The sequence below is a fragment of the Brachionichthys hirsutus genome, unplaced genomic scaffold, assembly GCF_040956055.1.
Source record: "Brachionichthys hirsutus isolate HB-005 unplaced genomic scaffold, CSIRO-AGI_Bhir_v1 contig_464, whole genome shotgun sequence".
In the NCBI taxonomy this organism is placed as follows: Eukaryota; Metazoa; Chordata; class Actinopteri; order Lophiiformes; family Brachionichthyidae; genus Brachionichthys; species Brachionichthys hirsutus.
The window spans coordinates 16,642-36,042 of NW_027180664.1; the positions used below are offsets into that span (position 1 = coordinate 16,642).

General features: G+C 42.2%; 3 protein-coding genes across 4 annotated transcripts; all 3 read right to left on the reverse strand.

Moving 5' to 3' along the window:
* Positions 1-96: 96 nt before the first annotated feature.
* On the reverse strand, positions 97-10,181 carry LOC137916357 (chromodomain-helicase-DNA-binding protein 1-like). The gene is made up of 25 exons (XM_068759401.1): positions 10,088-10,181; positions 9,801-9,913; positions 9,396-9,502; positions 9,150-9,261; positions 9,031-9,062; positions 8,820-8,901; positions 8,561-8,723; positions 7,985-8,140; positions 7,472-7,564; positions 7,286-7,382; positions 6,537-6,610; positions 6,123-6,233; positions 5,523-5,637; positions 4,782-4,935; positions 4,454-4,640; positions 4,158-4,303; positions 3,465-3,628; positions 3,176-3,378; positions 2,993-3,091; positions 2,853-2,923; positions 2,568-2,682; positions 1,487-1,595; positions 1,173-1,418; positions 920-1,001; positions 97-262 (listed from the first exon to the last, which is right to left on the reverse strand). The coding sequence occupies exons 1-25, from the start codon at positions 10,179-10,181 to the stop codon at positions 146-148; spliced, it is 3,042 nt and encodes a 1,013-aa protein (XP_068615502.1). The 3' UTR covers positions 97-145.
* A 1,232-nt stretch (positions 10,182-11,413) lies between these two features.
* On the reverse strand, positions 11,414-14,552 carry LOC137916353 (vesicle transport protein SFT2B-like). 2 transcript variants are annotated; one of them, XM_068759397.1, is made up of 8 exons: positions 14,422-14,552; positions 14,240-14,329; positions 13,952-14,037; positions 12,711-12,792; positions 12,418-12,453; positions 12,254-12,312; positions 12,145-12,174; positions 11,414-11,966 (listed from the first exon to the last, which is right to left on the reverse strand). In XM_068759397.1, exons 1-8 carry the CDS (start codon positions 14,485-14,487, stop codon positions 11,927-11,929), a joined length of 489 nt encoding a protein of 162 aa, XP_068615498.1. In that variant the 5' UTR covers positions 14,488-14,552; the 3' UTR covers positions 11,414-11,926. The 2 variants fall into 2 exon arrangements, with proteins under 2 accessions (XP_068615498.1, XP_068615499.1); XM_068759398.1 differs by lacking the exon at positions 12,418-12,453.
* A 684-nt stretch (positions 14,553-15,236) lies between these two features.
* On the reverse strand, positions 15,237-18,918 carry LOC137916352 (transmembrane protein 45A-like). Its single transcript, XM_068759396.1, has 6 exons — positions 18,834-18,918; positions 17,302-17,509; positions 16,973-17,185; positions 16,245-16,429; positions 16,030-16,172; positions 15,237-15,933 (listed from the first exon to the last, which is right to left on the reverse strand). The coding sequence occupies exons 2-6, from the start codon at positions 17,495-17,497 to the stop codon at positions 15,837-15,839; spliced, it is 834 nt and encodes a 277-aa protein (XP_068615497.1). The 5' UTR covers positions 17,498-17,509; positions 18,834-18,918; the 3' UTR covers positions 15,237-15,836.
* Between the last annotated feature and the right edge of the window lie 483 nt (positions 18,919-19,401).

The window sequence follows — 19,401 nt, forward strand, 5'->3', positions numbered from 1 at the left end:
CACTCACACACACACACAGCACAGAACGGTGTTCAGTTTGATCAATCACAATAAGTCAGTGGAGTCAGGTTTCAAAGGATTTAACAATGACTTTATTTCCCCTTCATTCAAGTTTCATTCGTTAAAAAGATGAAGACAACAACTGTTATTTGAACAGGAACTGGTCGCAGTGCACTTTCTGCTGCTTTGAGAAGCAGGACTCCAGCCAGGTCTTCTGCACAGGCACAGCCTTCGGGTAGCGATCCACCAGATCCTGGAGCTCCTGTTCACACGGATCACAACCGCACACTTCAATAACGCCGTGGGAGATGGCAGCTACTCAGTCACACTTTCAGCCAAGTTATGTTGCTGTCCCTCTTCAGCTGACTGATTTTATTTCTTGGTGTGATAAAAAAAAGTTTTTTTAAACCAATGGTCTGAGCGCCATTCACATTTAAAGTTATGATGTACCTGCTTGTAAAACAGCAACACGGAACCATATTCTGCTATTCTTCTTTTAAAATGTTTTTGTTTATTTTGTAATTTATTTTTACAAATAAGTTAAAGGTAGTTAGTTGAGTTAGTTATTTTTATACAGGGGTAGTGTACAATTAACATTAACCACTAGGGAGCGATGCATTGTACCAGGTTATAGCAGGAATGCTAATTTCCACCTGGAGTCCCTGACTTCTGGGCAATGTAGAATCTCCATTTCACCTAAGCTGCATGTGTTTGGTGGTGGGAGGAAGCCGGAGAACCCGGAGAGAACCCACGCAGAGATGCGAAGAACGTACAAACTCCACATAAACTGAACTGCTTCTGTCTAGATGAATAAAGTTTTGTGAATCAGTACAAAATTCGTTCCCACCCCTGATCAGTGCGTTTTAGCAGAAACCCCGGTGCAAACCAGAGGTCAGATTACCATCAGCGAGCTACTAACCTGTCTGTGGAAGCTGCTCTCCACCTCTGCAACTACGTGGGTGACTTCCGGACTCATGATGTCCTCCTCATCTCCATCATAGGTACACTGAAGCTAAGGAGCATTCATCGCTTCATGACAACCCCTCCTCTGAAAAGATGTGGTCACGGTTAAAAAAACGCATGCAGGCACATGAAACCGGGAACGATCGCACAGTGAAGTTAGAAATGCAGCTCATCAGCAAAATGCAGCGATAGACAGACTGGAAGGATATGTGATAAGGTAACGAGCCAGCCTCTTCCTGTCTGACGCAGGCAGGTTGTAGAAAAACACACGCACTCCCCTCATGAAACTGGGGAACCCCGCGGGGACGGGGCTCCGGAGAGACGCCGAGGGGCCCGGGGATTCTCCGTCGGCCTCATCTGGCACCTCCTCTGTGCCACGCGTCCGTGGTTGGGGGGAGGACGCTGACGTCGCAGAGGTGGGAGCAGGTTTCTTTGCTGTTCTGCTGTGATAGTATCTGCCATTTGATTTAAGGGAAAATGACTCAAATCCTTCAGATTCTTGCTTTAGCGCCCAAAAAGATACATGAACGTGGGAATGCCTCTGGACGCCAGGTGCTTCCTGATCAGCCTCTCGGTGCCGTACCAGTTGAAGCCTTTGGTGGAATGACCGATGCGAGGAAGATGTACGCTTGCTTTTCCGGGCGGGAAAAAATTCAGAGAAAACTTCAGGATTGTGTCGCTGAATGATGTGTTGTTTTTGGTGAGATGTTTGAAGCTTTGCTCAACAGGAAGCACTACTAATGTCAGTAGCTGCGTTTACATGGACACATCTAATCAGATTAAAAGCCTGATCAGAATAAAAATGCTTCATGTACACCCAAATCAGATTAGTCTGACCCAATCAAGATCAATCCGATCAAGATTTTATTCCGATCGAGAGGGGTGGTTTATACCAATTGATGATCCAATCAGGGCGCATGAAACCACTTATCCCCAAATTTCGGGACAAACCGTCCTTACTGCGCGTGTCTGACGTCAGCTTTACGCACTTCTGCTATTCCCGGAAGACAGAACTGGTTAGTATCTGAGACAAACACGTTGCTGGAGACATTAAAGAAGGAAAGTAACAAACGGGAAAAATGTGCGAAATAACGCTATGGTTTGAAGCAGAAATGGGCGGAGCCACGTTTTGTTTACAACGGAAGTCGCTACGGCTTCTTCTTAGTCTTCTACTACTATTTCCGGTATATTTGGTAAAATTGCGCATGTCAAATTAATTTGTTCCGATCGAAAGTGTGCATGAACACGCAAATCCTAATCGGATCAATATTTATCGGGTACATGAACACAGTGCATCCGATCACAATTTTAATCCGAACTCTGATCTGTTCCTCTGTTGTGTGGAACCATTTACAGTGGTCAAATTCCTCCCCGAGTAAATATGTTTTGGATTTTTTTTGCACATGCAGACTGACACATGCACACTTGTCAAGCTAAAAATAATCAGATGATCCTGGCCCCTCCTTTCATTCTGTCATCACAGAACCTTATCAGTGACAGATGGCGATTTAAAGCTGGATGGCCTGACTAAAAAGGATTTACAAGTTCACTATGAACAAACTACATGAAAACAATATTACACCATTTTTTTTGTTTGACTGTACCCTTATTTCTTTTGGCTGCAGCGTAAATCTTCTTCAGTCCTTCATCCAGAGCCGTCAGAAGGATCCCAGACAAATTGTTGGCTTTGTCTCTTTGCTGCGAAACGATCAGGGCCAACTGAGGTGACAGGAAGGAGATCGTGTCAAGTTATCATCACCGCAATCCGGCCGCATGACACTTCACCAAAACTTTCATTACTGTCATGACACCTGGAAACACAAGTATTTATGCTCAGACATGCTGCAAAGCATTTCCAGACAGCAGCGTTCCATTTAAACAGAGCCTACTTGATCCTGGCCATCTAATCTGGACTGTTTGTCATCTATGGGGAAGAGCACCACATTTCCAAGGTCCAAATCTAAAAGAAAGAACATGATGTACTCTACAGGGCAAAATAAAAACCAGCTCTGTTTGCTAATAGTCACACCTTTCATCTTGCCAGCCATCTCGTACTGCTTTCGCGGTTCATCCGACCTCCCTTCTAGAGCGCTAAACAAGCCTCCCCTGCCCCACCTGCCTGAATCATCTGCATAAAAACAAACACAGAAGAAATTAACTTTTCATGGAGATACGTTGCTATCACGATGACAAGGCGGCGCAGGCTTCCTACCGACACAGTGGACAATGACTGCGTTTCCCTGCGCAGTGTGAGGATGAGTAACATCCCCCAGTACGTAGTGTATGGCCGTGCTGTCCGCGTCTGTGGAGCACACGCTATTGACATCCTCCTCCTCCTCCTCATCTTCCTCTTCTTCACTGTCCACAGGAGGCAGGCAACGTGATCTGTAGCCACACGACTCCCACCATGCAATTCTGCAAGATACAGCAACATGCCAAACTAAAGGAAAACTGTGGAGCTGTGTGGGTGAAGGCGAAATAATTGCTTTACAAGTCTTTACTTTTTCTTGTGTTTCTGCTCTTGCAGCTTCTTCTTTGCATCCTCCTGAAGTTTGGCTCTCTTGGCTGCAGCCTCTTCCCGTTTCTGTCGCCTCAGCTCCAGCTCGGCCTCGGAGAGAGGTTTCCTCTTCCTTGATGGATTCACAAGGGCCGCTGACAGAGAACCCTGAGAGCACACGGAGGATTTAATAAAGAAGATAAATATATACTGCATGTCTGCTAAAATTGAGAGGATCATTAATGTGAGCCCAATGAAGGTTCAAGTGGGTTCTTAACTCGTTAAATTTAAGCCCTTTAAGCATCAATGAAAGACCATCTTTAGTATAAAGTCAATATTTTTTTTCCCTGGGGTGGCACCTTCATTAGCATGCATTATAATCTCATAATATAATCATCCCTTCCCCAATCCAAAGGGAAATCCAATCCAAAGGCAAATCCATCCGATCAAACCCAGGAAGCTCGTCTTCGAACCTCGTCTGTACAACAGGATTCAAACTACAGTTATGAGGGGTGATCTAATTCTTTTGTTTTTACACAATGCATCATGCCCAAAGATATGAATAAATATATAGCAGCCTACAAAAAAATGTGTACGTTAAACTGATGCAACACCCATCCAGAAACCCCCCTGCTGCACATTTCTAACAAATGTAGAACACGTTCTCGTCACCCAGGAGGAAGAAACGGAGTCTTACTCCAGCTTTGTTCCGTAACGCTCTTCCCTCTCTGACAGCACTCTGCAACTCTTCCAGCTGCCCCTCCAGGAGACAGTCAAAGCTCTTCTGGTCCTCAGCGCTGGGGTCCTTGCTGTAATCTTTACCCTCAAAGTAGTACATGTGGTCTGAAGGGGCAGGAGAGCAGAGGATGATTTATGGAAACGTGAAGGTGTAATGCACGTATTTCATGTCTGGCTACGTTTGCAGGGTGAGAACCAAAAGTGAACGTGAGATGTTTACATGCCAGAGCAACGTGATTAAAACATAAAACATACTGTGGCCATCAGAATCAGAAGGGTTCTCCTCCCCCTCCTCTTCCTCTCTGAGTAAGGGGAAGTCCTCCTTGTCCACCCATTTAGCCTGACGTGAGGGTCCGAGGATCGTCTCCAGTTTCACATCCTGCACAGAGCTCTCTTCTGATGACAAGAGCTTGTCTACGCCAAACGTCAAGATCTCACTTAGCTGTAAATTTAGAAAACATAAGAGGAGGGGGAGGGTGCTTAAAGGTGAAAAAGAAACGAGCTGAGTGCAGCTGCAGCAGCCGGGGACCACAGACATTTAAGAATGTAGATGATGAGTTTGTTTTTTGTGGAAATCACAGACCTTCAGTCCTGCAGCAGCTGACTGAGCCTGGTCCAGCAAAGAGAAGCGTCCTTCTTCAATAACAGCGTTGGTCAGCTGCAACTTGGACACAGCACGGGAGTACATTATTTCCTCGACAGTGTCCCTGGCCAGAAGACGAACCACTTTGACCGGCCTGTAATAATTCAGTCAGCGATTACAGACTGGATGGGTTCCCCAGGTATTTAGCAGTATTATGCTTATGAGAGACAGGTTTTTGAAAAAAATAGGGTAGTTGCAGCGGGGGCTGGGCTTTAGTCCCTTACATGCAGTTTCCCATAACGCACCTCAATAGCATCTTTCATTCGACTGCCTAGTCTACCAGGCCTTAGCAGAGTACTACATGTATGGGGGGAAACTGCATAAAGTATTTTTGTGGGTCCAGATGACATCTTAATAATGTCCTTATGAAGGCTACAGATTCGAAAATGCTAAAAAGCTGAGGGTTTGGAGTTGGAAAGAGGCTCGTCATCTCTGCCGTGGGCTACAAGATCGAGGCGATGCGCGCTGAATTATAGTACAACACAACATTTGCTTTATTTAGATACACGCCAAGAATAATGTCTGGGCAAAATAAATCTAGACAATTTCTTTGATTGTCCTGCATCTGTTTTTTTTACCTTTTTTGGTAAAGGAGTCCAACCCTATGAAATAATATTTCAAGTCTTAATATGCATGACCCTAATGATGGAATCAGGATAACATGTCGGAATCATTTTTCACCTATTTTGACCAATCCGATGGCAGCGCGCCGCAGCCTGCAGGTCATTTTGTGGGTTGAAGTCGCTGTCCGTGAAAATAACGGTGTCAGCAGCTGTGAGGTTCAAGCCCACTCCCCCTGCAAAAGACAGTTTGTTAAGCAGCCAAAGAACAACGTCCGGAAAGAGCGCAAACTAACTTACTTATTTACTCATGCAGCTTCAAGAAAACCAAACAAAACCCAACAATCTGTGGCAGGAAATTGTCTTGTCTAACATTCATGTTTTCACCGGTGTGCCATCCTGCCACAGCGCTTATCTTTATCATCAGTCTACTTTCCTCTCAGCTACTTCTCCGAACTTAGCACAGGATCCAGATGTGCAGGAAAGCTTGCAAGACAGTCACTGCTGACATGCAGAATAACCCCATACTTGGCACCATGTGTACAGGATGCATTCAATCCCGATTCTGATGCCTTTAACAACTACTGTATTCTCACAACACATCTAATATAGAAGCTGAGATGTTTGTGATATAAATGTATAAATGAAATTCAAATTAAATACATGATACCTGATGGTGTTCGGTTTAATCCTTAACGTAATAAGAAAGGGTTTCAGTCACCTGCTTTAGTGCTGAGTAGAAAAACAAAGATGTCTTTGGTGCTGAAGTTTTTCACTGCTAGATTTCGTTCCTCCCCCCGGACTGACCCGTCCAAACGTTCGTAACTATAACCTGAGGGCAAAGGTTCAATTTAGCACTTATCTCTGAGGAGAAAACTACAAAGTACACAGTTTAAACGTTGCGGTAAGCCATGGCGTTTGTGATGGTGACGATAGCTAAGTGCAACAACCTCACTTCTTGATGTCTCAGAAGAATGTGTAAGAAAGCGTAATAGGTTGCTGAATTGTGAAGCTACAGGATCCATGTTGTATATATTTTTTTTAATTGATTGTAATGCTTTTAAAGTCATTGAAACATCAGATGCTTCAGGTCTGTGAAGCATCAGTGAAAAAGCCTCGGCGTCCTCCTGTTCACCTCTGTATTCCATGTAATCCTGAAGAATATCCAGCATCCTCGTCATCTGAGAGAACAGCAGGACCCGGTGGCCCCTTCACCAACAGCCGCAGAGAGAGAGAGAGAGAGAGAGAGAGTCAAAGCGACAGGACTCTGTTCATAGAGGAATAAGGGTGGAAAACACAACAGCTATACAGCCACAGTCCAGATGCGGGCGATAGGGGGCTGAACGAGGTCAGGTATTCACCACCTTCCGTACTCGTCTCCTGTGCGTCTCCCGTGTTGCGTTTCCAGTAGTTACGTGATTTAATGGCTGCATCTGAGTATCGATAAACGTGACCGCTGTGTCTGCGTAAGTGATTTTGCACCCCAGTACTAGCGGAGTATATCGACTATATGTGCAATCCGCAAACAGAAGGATGCTCTCAAGAACACAAAGTTTCCAAACTATTATAACTATTATATTATAACTATTAATGTACATGTAAAAGACAATTACAGTATAACAACGCCCCACACTGCTCACCGCCATTAGCGCTACCGTCTGTCTCGAAGTTAATCTCATCATAAAACCACATTTTATTTTACAATAATACTGTATATCATTTATTATATCATTGTGTGTGTGTGTGTGTGTCTATAGCAATTTTTTTAAATGGCATTGTTATTAGCGTCGATTTGGATGTTGGACGAGTGATTTGAGTTAGGAGCTCGGCCCAGAAACGAATTATACTCGCATGTCAAGGTATTCCTGTACTAGACAGACAAACCCTTTCTGAAGGTACGCCAGCATGCTGTCCAAAAGGCAAAGTTTCCCACTGGCTTCAATGAGATGCTCCCCCATCTCAAACGGCTCTGGTTCCACCCCTACCCAAGAAACAGGGAACATTTAAAATTGTCCTACACGATCCACAAAGATCTTTGTCGCCATTCCTTTATCGCTGAGCACGTCTCACCGTCAAACAGGTATGGGTGGTCAACGCACTTCCTCAGGTTCATCAAGATGTTCAGAAGCCGGTTCTTGTTTCCCTGATCATTCCCGAAAGCCTCTGAAAACAAGAGATTCGTGAGAACAGAGTGTGTAATGATACATGGTCCAAAATCAAGGCACACAATGGTACACAATGGTATACACAATGGTATACACAATGGTATGGCCCGACCAGCTGGATGTCCAGTTGTAACAATTGATACAACATATCTATTGTTGTATTGTGGGTGGAGACTCTGCTGTTAGATGAGTCTGTCCAGTCATGGTAGTCCTCTGGTGAGATAGTTTCACCTGGCGATGTGGCACCGCATCATACTTTGATTTACTGGAGTATTTTTTTCATCTTTGTTTATTAGATTGCAAATAGCCTGTACCTGTACTACGCATCTACCTATCTATACTCGTGTGTGTATTGCACTTCATCTCATCAATAACACCCCAGCATCAGTGGTGTTTTACGCCACTATGCGAGCCTCACCCGGATCCTTCATCAGAAGGGCTTTGTAGTATTTTTTCTGCAGAGCCGACATGCCGTGGTACACGACCAGTTCGGTTTTCTTCGGCAGATCTGCAGCCACCTCTGCTTTGACTCGACGAAGCAGAAAGGGCTCCAGGACACTCTGCAGCTCAGCAGCTGGAAACAGAAGCATAGTGCAGGGGACACGGTGAGCCAGCATCGAGTTCAAGAGCAAGTCCTAAGCCTCTACGTAAAGCCGACAGCAAGATGTCTAGGAAGGCACTTGATACCATCGGTTCTTCAAAAGTCGATTTGATATTCTGCCTTCAAGGCATGCCAACCTTGTAGCTGGTAATGCACAATCCTACCAACCACTACAATCATAATAGTTAAAAATGAGCCAGTCTTTTTCCCCTGTGGACCCAGTGGACAAGAATCTTCAGTAACAAGTACAAAATAAATACAGAAAGAAATTGTGTAACTAGTGTTTTCTAAAATCTTCTCACCAAAACATTTGTTTTTTTGCCATGTTGGTTAAAAAACTCTGGATGTTTCATTCTCCACTTGCAGTTAAAACAGACGCAGAGAGCAGCATACCAAGAGCAGGTTGACTTTGTACGCTGCAGTACAAGTTCACAAAGTCATCCGTCTCATCCGCTGCAAAGACGCTGGGCTGAATGAAGCACAGCAGGGAGTAAAGCTCCTGCAGGTTGTTCTGGATGGGCGTCCCTGTCAGCAGGACCCTGAAGTCAGCTGTGAACTATATACAACACACACACACACGATACGCAACGACCAATGATTAGAGCGGGAAGGTGGAGCATTAAAGTTGTAACACCGGCAGCAGCTCCAGCACCTGCGTTAAGGCTTTGTGCAATAGTGAATTCTGACTTTTCAGCCTGTGAGCTTCGTCTACCACGAGCACATTCCACCTCCACCTGAGGAACAGAGTGAAGACGCATTGTTTACTCAGAAACATGGAATTAGTGTATGAAAGCTGATCACGACACAATCACAACATCACTCCTAGTAGGAGAGCTATTGGACAAATTTCCCAACACGCTCACCGTCTCAAGAACGAAGCATCTTTGAGGCACAGCTGTCAACGAAATAATTTTTACGAAGTCATTCTCAACATAAAGTTTACTGTTTTATTGTTCACTCAAAAAAAAAAAGAGGAGCAGACCTCATATGTAGTGAGCAGAACTTGAAAATCCTCCGTCTCCATTTCCTGCCGAAGCTCAGCGCGTCTCTCTTTGTCTCCGTTGTAACACAGCACAGCCAGCGAGGGGGCGATGCTGTCTCAGAGTAAAGCACAAGTTTAAAAAGGTTTAAACGTCCAGCCACCAGGTGCCATAGATAGAGGAGATGGGTGGTGATTATGTCACAATGGAAAAGACATATATACGGTTATATCTGTACATGGCTGTACCATTCCAACTCTTTCCTCCAGTTATCCATTACGGAGAGCGGACTCAGCACCAAGAACAGACCTTTCTTCCTGTGAGTTTCTGCTGCATACAGTAGCAGGGAAATTGTCTGCAGGGAAAAGTTATAAATTACACGGTGCAGTAAATCTGCCAACTGCATCTTTTATGCAGGATCTTTGATACACTGTACATCCAGCCCAGACATCCAAGTTGGCAGAACTTCTAGTAATAATATGCAATATTTTGAATTCAGGTTCAATCATATTGGAAACACCTGTACCAGATCTGGTTTTCTGAAAACCACATCTTTACTAAAGGAGGACAAGGAGGCATTTTGTTTAAATAAAAAAACATCTTCATCCCTGCTATTACTGCAGGTCATAAGGGTGATTGATTGATCACCACACCTGACAAGTTTTTCCCAATCCCATCTCGTCTCCTAAAATGCAGCCGTGTTGATTCTTCAGACACTGAGCTAACCACTGCACACCATCCAGCTGGTAAGGTCTCAGCCGTATCCCTGTGAGGAGACAACGTTACAGCTCATCACTGCTGGAACGCAGCAAGAAAGCAAACTATCGATGATGATTCATCAATAAAAAACAAAAACAAAAGCACGACTATTACAATACGAGAAGTAAAAGGATTTACTAAAAAAGACCAGCGAGAACAAAACTGCGAAGAGTCAGAATACCTCTTAATCCAAAATTCTGAATGTCGCCCTGTGAGAAAGAAATCTTCTTTTTCTCCGGTAAGACGTTTTTAATCTTTAGCAAAAGAGCTGTCATGTTTGCAGATCAACAAGACTAGTTGTCACTCTAACGTGGACATCACTTCCTGATTGGGTCACGTGAGGCTACAGTAAGTCACGTCACGGAGCGACACGCCCCTTCAGGGACACGCGGAAGTTCAGGCAAAACAGAACAGCGCAAAAAATGTATACAATGAGAAATCTTTTGAATTTTATTACGTAATACTGCAATTTTAAAATGTTTTCGAAGGTAACTACATTCATTGTGTTCACACTCACATTACCCGTGCGTGTGCGCGCGTGTATATGCGATCTACGGTGAATGATCAAATTAATATCATTCTCTACTGAATTTAAAATTAATTTGACTAATATGCAATATATAATAAAGCATACATTTAATTTACTGTGAATATGGAAAATAAATATAGGAAAATAAAATGAATGTGGATTGTTTGGGTTATTTGTGTAGGACTAACAGGCAAATAAAGGTCCTGCGAATTACTGTACAGGACTTAACTACTGTATGATCTATCTACACCTTTTATATTTCTCCATGAGAAGTCTAATTAAGTATCATACAAGAACAAGAACACGCAACGTAATATTCTTTTTTATTTTTCCTCGGTCACATTTAAAAATTAAAATTAAAAATCAAATGTTATAATGGAAACAAAAGACAAATACGAATACACAACTGGTGCTGTGTTTGAATGGAGGTCTCACAATATATTAAAAGATTTGCCTTAGTAATTGTGTGAAATTCATTCATCATAAAATGTCATGTCAACAGGAGCAACGCTCTCTCTAAGGTGCGCTTGTGCGTAATTACGCACAGCTGATACGGTCTTCGCGCAGCGAAAAGTTGTGCACGAAAGAAAATCCAACCTAAATTGAAAATAACAAACACGTAAAAATTCATTCCGTGCCATTTTCCATCGCTTGTTTTTATGTTATTTATTTTGACACTATTGTGTACTTTGAGATTTGCTTTCAAATTTAAAGTGCGTTTAAAATAAAATGTATTATTATGATGTTGCTCAAAGTTGTCCAAGGGACTGCTCAGGGAGCTTGTGTGCAGTTTGCTCAGAGACGCATGAAAAATGAGAGGGAACATTGAACAGGAGTCTCTAGTGCTGCTGCCTACTAGACAGAATTTACGAAACCCAAGCTCTTTGGTCATGCTCCCAAATATAACTCCTGAAAAATCTTTGTCCAGTGAGCAACATTTAAGAATAAAATAGCAAAATATTCAAGGAAAGAGAGGGTAAACAAAATGTTTTAATGTTCTTGTAAGCATGTTACATTAAATGATGCTGAATAAAACAGAATATAATATTATTCCATTTGACATCTGTTGATTTGCATTTTCAAATAGACATGTCTATTTAAATCCACGTCACTTCGAAGTCACTTGAAACTTCCCTGATTTAGTTTGCGTCGAGGCCGCGCCATTTTATTTTAACTTCTCGCTATTGGAAATAACTCCATTATAATTTAATTAACAAACCATTAACACTTTAATTTATCATAAATATTTACACATTAATAATCAACACACATAAATTTGGCTTAAGTAATTGATACCTACCAAAAATTAAAGTGCAGTGTATGAAACACACATTTGAGAGAGAAAACAACTGTAACGTAGGAACCTGCAGCGGGAAGAGTCCCAGACTCTCTGAAACAGAACCGGGACCCGTTTCTGTAACTTCAGGTACAGACCTGCACTTTTGTTAAAACACTTCATCAAACCAGAATCTGGCACACAATGACAGGACCTCACTTCAGGCAGACCGCCACCAGCCTCAGTATAGCCTCCCTGGAAAATATTTCAAAGTTCACTCATCCAGACAAGCTTAAATTTACATTTTGATTCCGTAACAATTCTGAAGCTGAATATATATATATATATATATATATATATATATATATATATATATATATATATATATATATATATATATATATATATATGTGGTGTGTCCAAAATAACATACCTCACAAACGGGATGTACGACAGACTGTACCTGCAAAAAAAACCACACTAAAAATTCAGAACTTTCATTCATTTAGGACTAAAATTCAAGCAGAGAAATTCTGACTCACCAGGAAAATGACAAGATTTGCAAGATAACAAAAAACAAAGCAAGTCCGAAGTTTTTCCACTGTAAGAAAGAAAAAATAAATCATTGTTGTTTGAAGGACACATCTCCACTATATTCAGTTCTTAAGAGTTAGCAGTGATCACAACCGTTTCTGCTCTCACTGACCCAGAATGCTGCGCAGAGAGTCAACACAAGACACGTCTACAGAACACAATGAAGAAAGAAACAAAAACATGATGTTATGACATGCTGGTTGGGGTTTGACCATTTAAATTTACATTTTAGATTGCGTATTGGATAACATTTAAAGAGACTTAAGCAGGTTGAATCTCTCTCCTTACACAACAAGTTTTATCATTTTCCTTCAGTGTCCCATTAGACTGGGGATTAATCTAATTCGGCTTTAGAGGCATTAAACAGAGTAAAAAGTAAAACCATCATTGATTTTATACACTTACAATCATAATTGTGGTGGCCAGTGCTCTTGTTTTGTCACACATCCGTTTTAACTGCTTCACAGGCCCCATCAGAAACATGGTGCTGTTGGACAGGGTCATGGAATAAACATGGAAATGCTTTTAAAAGACAATATTACGTGTTAACATGCTGCCTGCATTGATTCTGATGATTGGACATGTCGTAGAAAGGCCGATGTAAAATACAAGCTGCTATCCATCAAAATTTAACAGGACTTCAGATCGGTGCTGGACCCTGCTGAATGACCTCACAGTTCAGCTGTCCTGATTTATCAGGTTATTGGCAAAACATAGAACACCAAATTAAACAACGCGTAGCTACAGAGCCACCTCTGGAACTTCTGGCAATGCTCAAAAACACCCGATTGGATCCTCAACAGGCTCATCAATGAATGAAAATGTATGCAAGTCCAGCAATATAAGAACAATTTCTCAACACACAATTGCAGGAAATTAGGATTTCAACATCTACAGACCATAATATAACCCGTTAAGAGATTTTCATTCATGCTAGAATCTCTCTTCGGTTCTTTTACCTCGATTGAGAGACGTGTGGACAACGATGAGTCAAGGGTTGTAGCATGAATATATTTATTAGGTGCTCTTCACAGTGGGTGGTTAACACCCTCCCCTCTGGAACAGGCTAACTGTCAACCTGACTCATCCTAGCGTGCATCGGTCTGATACGTGTCGGGCTCCATTTATGGTTAGTGTGTGGAAATGAAGAACTGAGCGTTATGTGTCCTACGTGGTGTAAACATGCACTTCGTTATGGAAATATCGTTATGGAAATATCCGACAAAATATCATCCTTAGACAACACTGCATTAAAAAACCACGCGCCGTGTCTCAAACTGGTTTGGTGAACATGACGGCGAGTTGAATGTACTTCTATGGCCTCCAATGTCACCGGAGCTCGATCTAATAGGGAACTTTTGGGATGTGGCTTTCCAGTAGATTTGCATCATGGATGCACAGCTGACACATCTGCAGCAATGTGATGCAATCTGAGGAATGTTTGCAACACAATGGATTAAACAGTTCTGAAAGCAAACGGCGGGTCCAACCCGGTACAAACGAGGTGCACCTAACAAAAATGGAAAGTGTGTCCGTGGCGTTTATTTTTTAAACATGGATAGAAATTATTATAATTATTTTATAAATAAATGGAAGCACAATGAACTGTTGGAATCTGACGAGTTCTCGTTGCTGTGGATATTTACCTGCACAGAGCACATATGTTCCCAAAGGTGTAGAACACAATGAAGAGCGTGAGGCCAATCCTGGGGATGAAGAGCATACACACTCCCTGTAACACAGACATGAGGCTGGTCGGTGACACGATCCGACTCCAGGCTTCAGCCGACAATGAACGAACAGCAAAATTCAACATTCCTCAGGGCTAGAAGAACCAGTAAGGCCACATGGGAGCTCCCTGTGCGCTTCCTCGTTGTGTGGAACACAGCAGCAGCAGCAGCAACAGATTATCTATTATAATTATAGGCATTTACCAAAATGGTGCAGGAGCCCCCGATCACGAAACAGGCGATGAATCCCCTCACGCGTGTGGCCCAGCTCAGAGAGGAGGCTTCATTGACAGTCTGTGCCACACAGATTCATTCAGGTTCGTTAATGCTTCCTGTGAGGCTGAGACAATAACAGACGTCCAGCTGACGCTGCTTTTATTCCCTACCTCTATGACGGTTCGATCCTCTCTGCGCGCTTCTTCGCCACTTAAAACTGATTTCAATTTATCCATGGTTGGAGATCTCTGATGATGGTTTCCGGGAGACAGGTGGGAAAATTAGCCCGTTTCCTTATCTCTACGCGGATAGACGTCCTCGTCATCGTCACGTGACTCCTGCGAGGCCGCTCTGGGCTGTCAGGTGAGGTTACCTGTGCAAATAAAAGACTACAGAGGTCTCACTCTGATCCCAATTTAAAAGACAATCTAACTCGGCGACACACAACTGGGAGACGCTCATCGGGTTTATCCGGATTAGAATGGCTTTTATTATATTCTATGACAATAAATATGAAACTGTATTCCACCCATTTCTAATCAATTGTGTGCTGTTGTTGTTGTTTTTTGCGCTATCCCTATGAAATATTGCAGTGATTAAAAGAAAGAGCTATAACAGCCAGGTTTAAAAAATAAAAATAAAAATAAATTCATAAATCGGGGAGCCCAGCTGACGACGCGCGGAGGACGCGTCCACCCAGGATAAGTCGTAGACAAAAAAATATATACAAATCAATACACCGAAACTTTAACTGCAAATAGAAACTTTATATTATCGGTTGTAATGCTTTTCTGTGTTTTGTTAAGAAGCCTGAATTGCATTTTCATAAGCATTTCACACATCCGATTCCCAAATCCGATCACAAGGCTCCACCGCCGCGCGTTTCTCGTGTACCGACTTTTAACCAGCGATTTGAAGAATCGTAGATCAAAACTGACGGGGTTGGACATTTTTAATAAAAGTGATTGGTCTGCTTCAACACAGACGATCTTTTCTTTTACGTCAGTCGTGATACTGAATGCGTGTTCTTATGTCCTGAGTAAACAGGAGGCGCTGAACAGAAAAACAACAACATTCCTACTTCTGGATGAGATGATGAGGTGAAACGTAACGTTCATCTGGAATTCATATAATATAACGTGATTTTAATCTTTCATAGGCAACAGTAAAATCATTTATTATCGACATACATTGTACAAACTGTATGTTTTTGGTCATCAGATACTGTTTAAGGTTAAGGCGTGAATTCAACAGGTAGTCCTCTTATACGGGTTTTTTTTTATAATGACATAAAGTGTTACATAATTGAAAATTAAAGGCACACATTAACAACAGCAATATCTATTATAATATAGCAAAACCTGAACGTAAATAATTATACTAAAAATTCCAATGTCTAACTTTTGTAATATTGTGAAATGAAAACAAAAATGTTAAATTACAGTGTGTGCAAATTAATCAATACAAATAAAACGACAGTATATATGAAAAGCATCAGCTAAATAAAATAAATAGCATTTACCATTGCGAGTAAACATTTTATCCCTGATTTGTACTGTGAAAACTATCAGTGGGAGTGTTCTCTTCATAAAATCTCATCTTCTGACTCTGGATCCCTCTCTCTGGGCTTCAGAAGTCCCATTTCCATTGGAGGAGTCCTCCTCAATCTGGAGCGAACCACACTACAGGCAACACAAACAAAACACAGAGCTAAGCACAATAGTGTGAGAGACTTACATCCTGAGTAGATGAATTTGCGAGATCAAAAAGGTTCTTACCAGCTGACAGTGCAATAGAGAACGCTCACGGTGAGCAAGGCAAAGGCGAGGTGCCAGGAGTAACACATGGTGACGAACATCATGTTGGTATGATCGGTTAGGTCCCACTCAGGGCCATGGGGAGGGTACAGCACAAATCCAATCTGTAGCCAAAGCAGCATCAGGAGTTGTACGGCCCAGGTTTAACCATTTAATATGCACATGTTCAGATTTACCTGCCAGAACCAGCTCCCCTGCAGGACTGTGAGGGTGCAGCGAAGGAGCTCCAGCAGAATGTTGCCTCGATGGAAAACCTCCAGGAAGGCAATGAGAGCACTGCCAAAGATGGTATACAGGAGGATCTGATGTACGTGGACATCCAGCATACTCCTGCCATGGACGTGGTAGAAGAACAGAAATCCTGCCAAGACAAAGAGATACCCATCAATGGAAAAATAGACTGCTTTAGTCGAGGACATTTGTTTTTTCCAGCTCCTGTTTCCTTTGTCCTTCATATACATGCCGCTTTTTTATATATGTCTGTGTCATTATTGAAAATAAACTGCATTTGCAAAAAGACCTGCATATGTAAAATTATAATTTTATTTTAAGCTATGCATTCTTGAACATAATGCTTGGGTAAGATGTTCACTTTGTGTGCTTGACAAATGTACAAAACAAAGTACAAAACAAATCTTTTTTGTATATTTGTCAAGCTGCTTTGTTTATCAGACTGTTTTACATGGCAGCTCGTCGCTTTTGCTCTATCCAATCCCTTTTCATGTAGATGAGATGACCTGAATCGTCTCATCTCCAGCCGCTTTATCCTCCCTGTGGGTCACCTGGTGTTGCCGGAGTCTATCCCAGCTGACGACGGTCGAGAGGCGGGTATGCCTCGGACAAGACGCCAGCTCATCGTGGGCTCAGATCAGTCCAAACAAAAACAAAACGGTGAGTGGCTCACCTTCATTAAAGAAGGCGACCGCCAGCATTAACCTGTCCAGGGCCAGCGGAGCGGCCTCTGTGGTGTGGACGATCAGAGACAAGGCCCCAGCCAGGCCAAAGAACAGGTACATGGTGGAATGCTGCCAGTTCATCAGAAACACCCAGTGTCCCTCTGTAAAGTCATACAACTGGAATCCTGGCCCATTTGATAAAAACTGTTCTGCCAGTATTCCTGCAGAGCACAGTGGAACAAACGCTCAGAAGGGCGAACACTGTATACATTTGTGTTGTGATTAAATCCTATGCACTGGATTCTTCCTATAGCTCATTTTTTATTCACATACTTACCAACCAAAGAGAAGATGAGTACGATGGAGCTTTCCAGGATCTCCAGTCGGCGTTGCAGGGCTCTGCCTGCCAGGCGACTGGACCCTATATTCTTGTTCCTGCGGGTGGCGTGCCAGAGTGAGTGTTTTCCTGTCCACCAGATCCCGGCTACCAGAAAGAAGCTTCCGGGGAGTGCGTGACCCTTGAAGCTTCCCATGACTCACGGCGCCTAAAATGTAGGAGGAACAACCAACAAACAGTTGTGGATAAATGCCTCAGAGCAGAGTAATAATAAAAAGTGGAGTCATGGCTTTACTCTCCGGTGGAAATATTAGTAATAAATGTTGCAAATGCATGAATATAAACATAAGATTTACATCAGAAAGTTCTTCCCGTGTTTATGCAATATGTTTGGCATGCCTGTCTGACATTATGGAGAGAGAGATATGTTGGCATAAACAGTCCAAGTGCCTGTAATTTAGTTCAGCAGCATAATCGCACATAATTATTGCGTGTTTGGGCTATTGCCCCATCACAAACCAAATAGAGGATCACGCTTAAACAAGATTTCATATAATTAGAATAAAAGAGAGGAAAAAAGGAGTGAAATCAATGGAGGGGGAAAGAAAAGGTGCATGGATCTTTGTGATGGAGATGACAATATTCTGCCCAGCAACAAAAACCATTTGAGGGACAACATTCATTAAGGAGCGATCGTTTGAGATGTTAAACCGAGCTCATCTGTGCCAGTTCACCCTCTCCAGACAGAGGAAAACGCTTTGGTTGCCATGGCAATCACCACTTCATGTCTCGCCAGTGTTGATAGAGAACACTCTGGTTTCAGGCTGATTACAAAACGACATAAACAAGAACTTTTGTGTACTGTGTTCCAGCCCAACCCTGACCGAATAATTAACGAATGCATATGTGTTAATAATGATGATCCAAAACACCATTCTACCTATAATCAATACTTTATTTTACAACTACGAGGCCTACTGCTTATTTGTTGCATGTATCATTTCTTGTTTATCATTATTAACATTTTTGAGCAGTCTGTGATGTACTTACCGTATCTGTTCATCTTTAACCTGAATACTCCCTCAAAATGTTTCACTCGTTTTATATTATATGAATCAAATAACGCCAAGGATGATAGGATGGAAGTGCCATTTTTAAAATAAATGTATTTTATCTCTAATAAATATCCATATATATACTGTATATACAAAGACTGTAAAGCTGAGTAAAGAGTTATATATAAAGTTAGCTGCCTAGCTGATAAAAGTGATCAAAGACACGCGTAAAACGTGTTCAAGATCATTTGATGCGGATCAAAAGAGAGATGTGGGCTAAAAGTGAGCAAAGTTGAAGATATGAAGTATTAAAGCCTGGTGGGAAAAACTTAGTGTATGTACAATTGTATATGTGAAAGTTTTAATGTAGTTGTTTTGTGTAACAACCAGTTAGACTAGTATATACATGAATTTAGAAACTGAACTACAGGACATTAGAATTCCTTTATAGTAAAACAAATAAAAGGCGTCTCTTACCAAAGTAAGCTCCTGCAGATGAGAAGAGGATGAATCAGACAACAATCAAAACAGTCTCATGTTCTCATTCAATAAATATTATTCCCGCAGCAGCTAACTCCATCGAGTCCCTGCAGCCTCCCAACCAGACTGGCTCTCCAACCCCTTTCTTTCTTAGTTTTTCCAAGTCGACGCAGTTTACGCGTCTATCCCAATAAAACTATCCTATTGGATGACAGAGATGAGGTACGTCATCAATCTGTGCTGTGATTGGCTGGAGCTCATGTCGGTCTAAGACGTCCACGTGTGCACTTTCACTCCGCCTCTCTGCCTGAGAGTAATCTGCTATTTTCCATCTCCCACACGGGACCTCCGGCACGTAGACTGCTGCTGCTGGGACCCTCCCTTGATGCCTAATACTCACAGAATATATTTAAAAAACCTTCTCTAACATCGCCTATGACACATATCTCTCCATTATCCTGTGATTTATTACTACCATCTGTTCCAAATGTCTATATTCATTTATTACTATATTTTTTATTTTGTGCATTTATTTGTGAAAGATTCGACAGGAGGATGAAGTAGA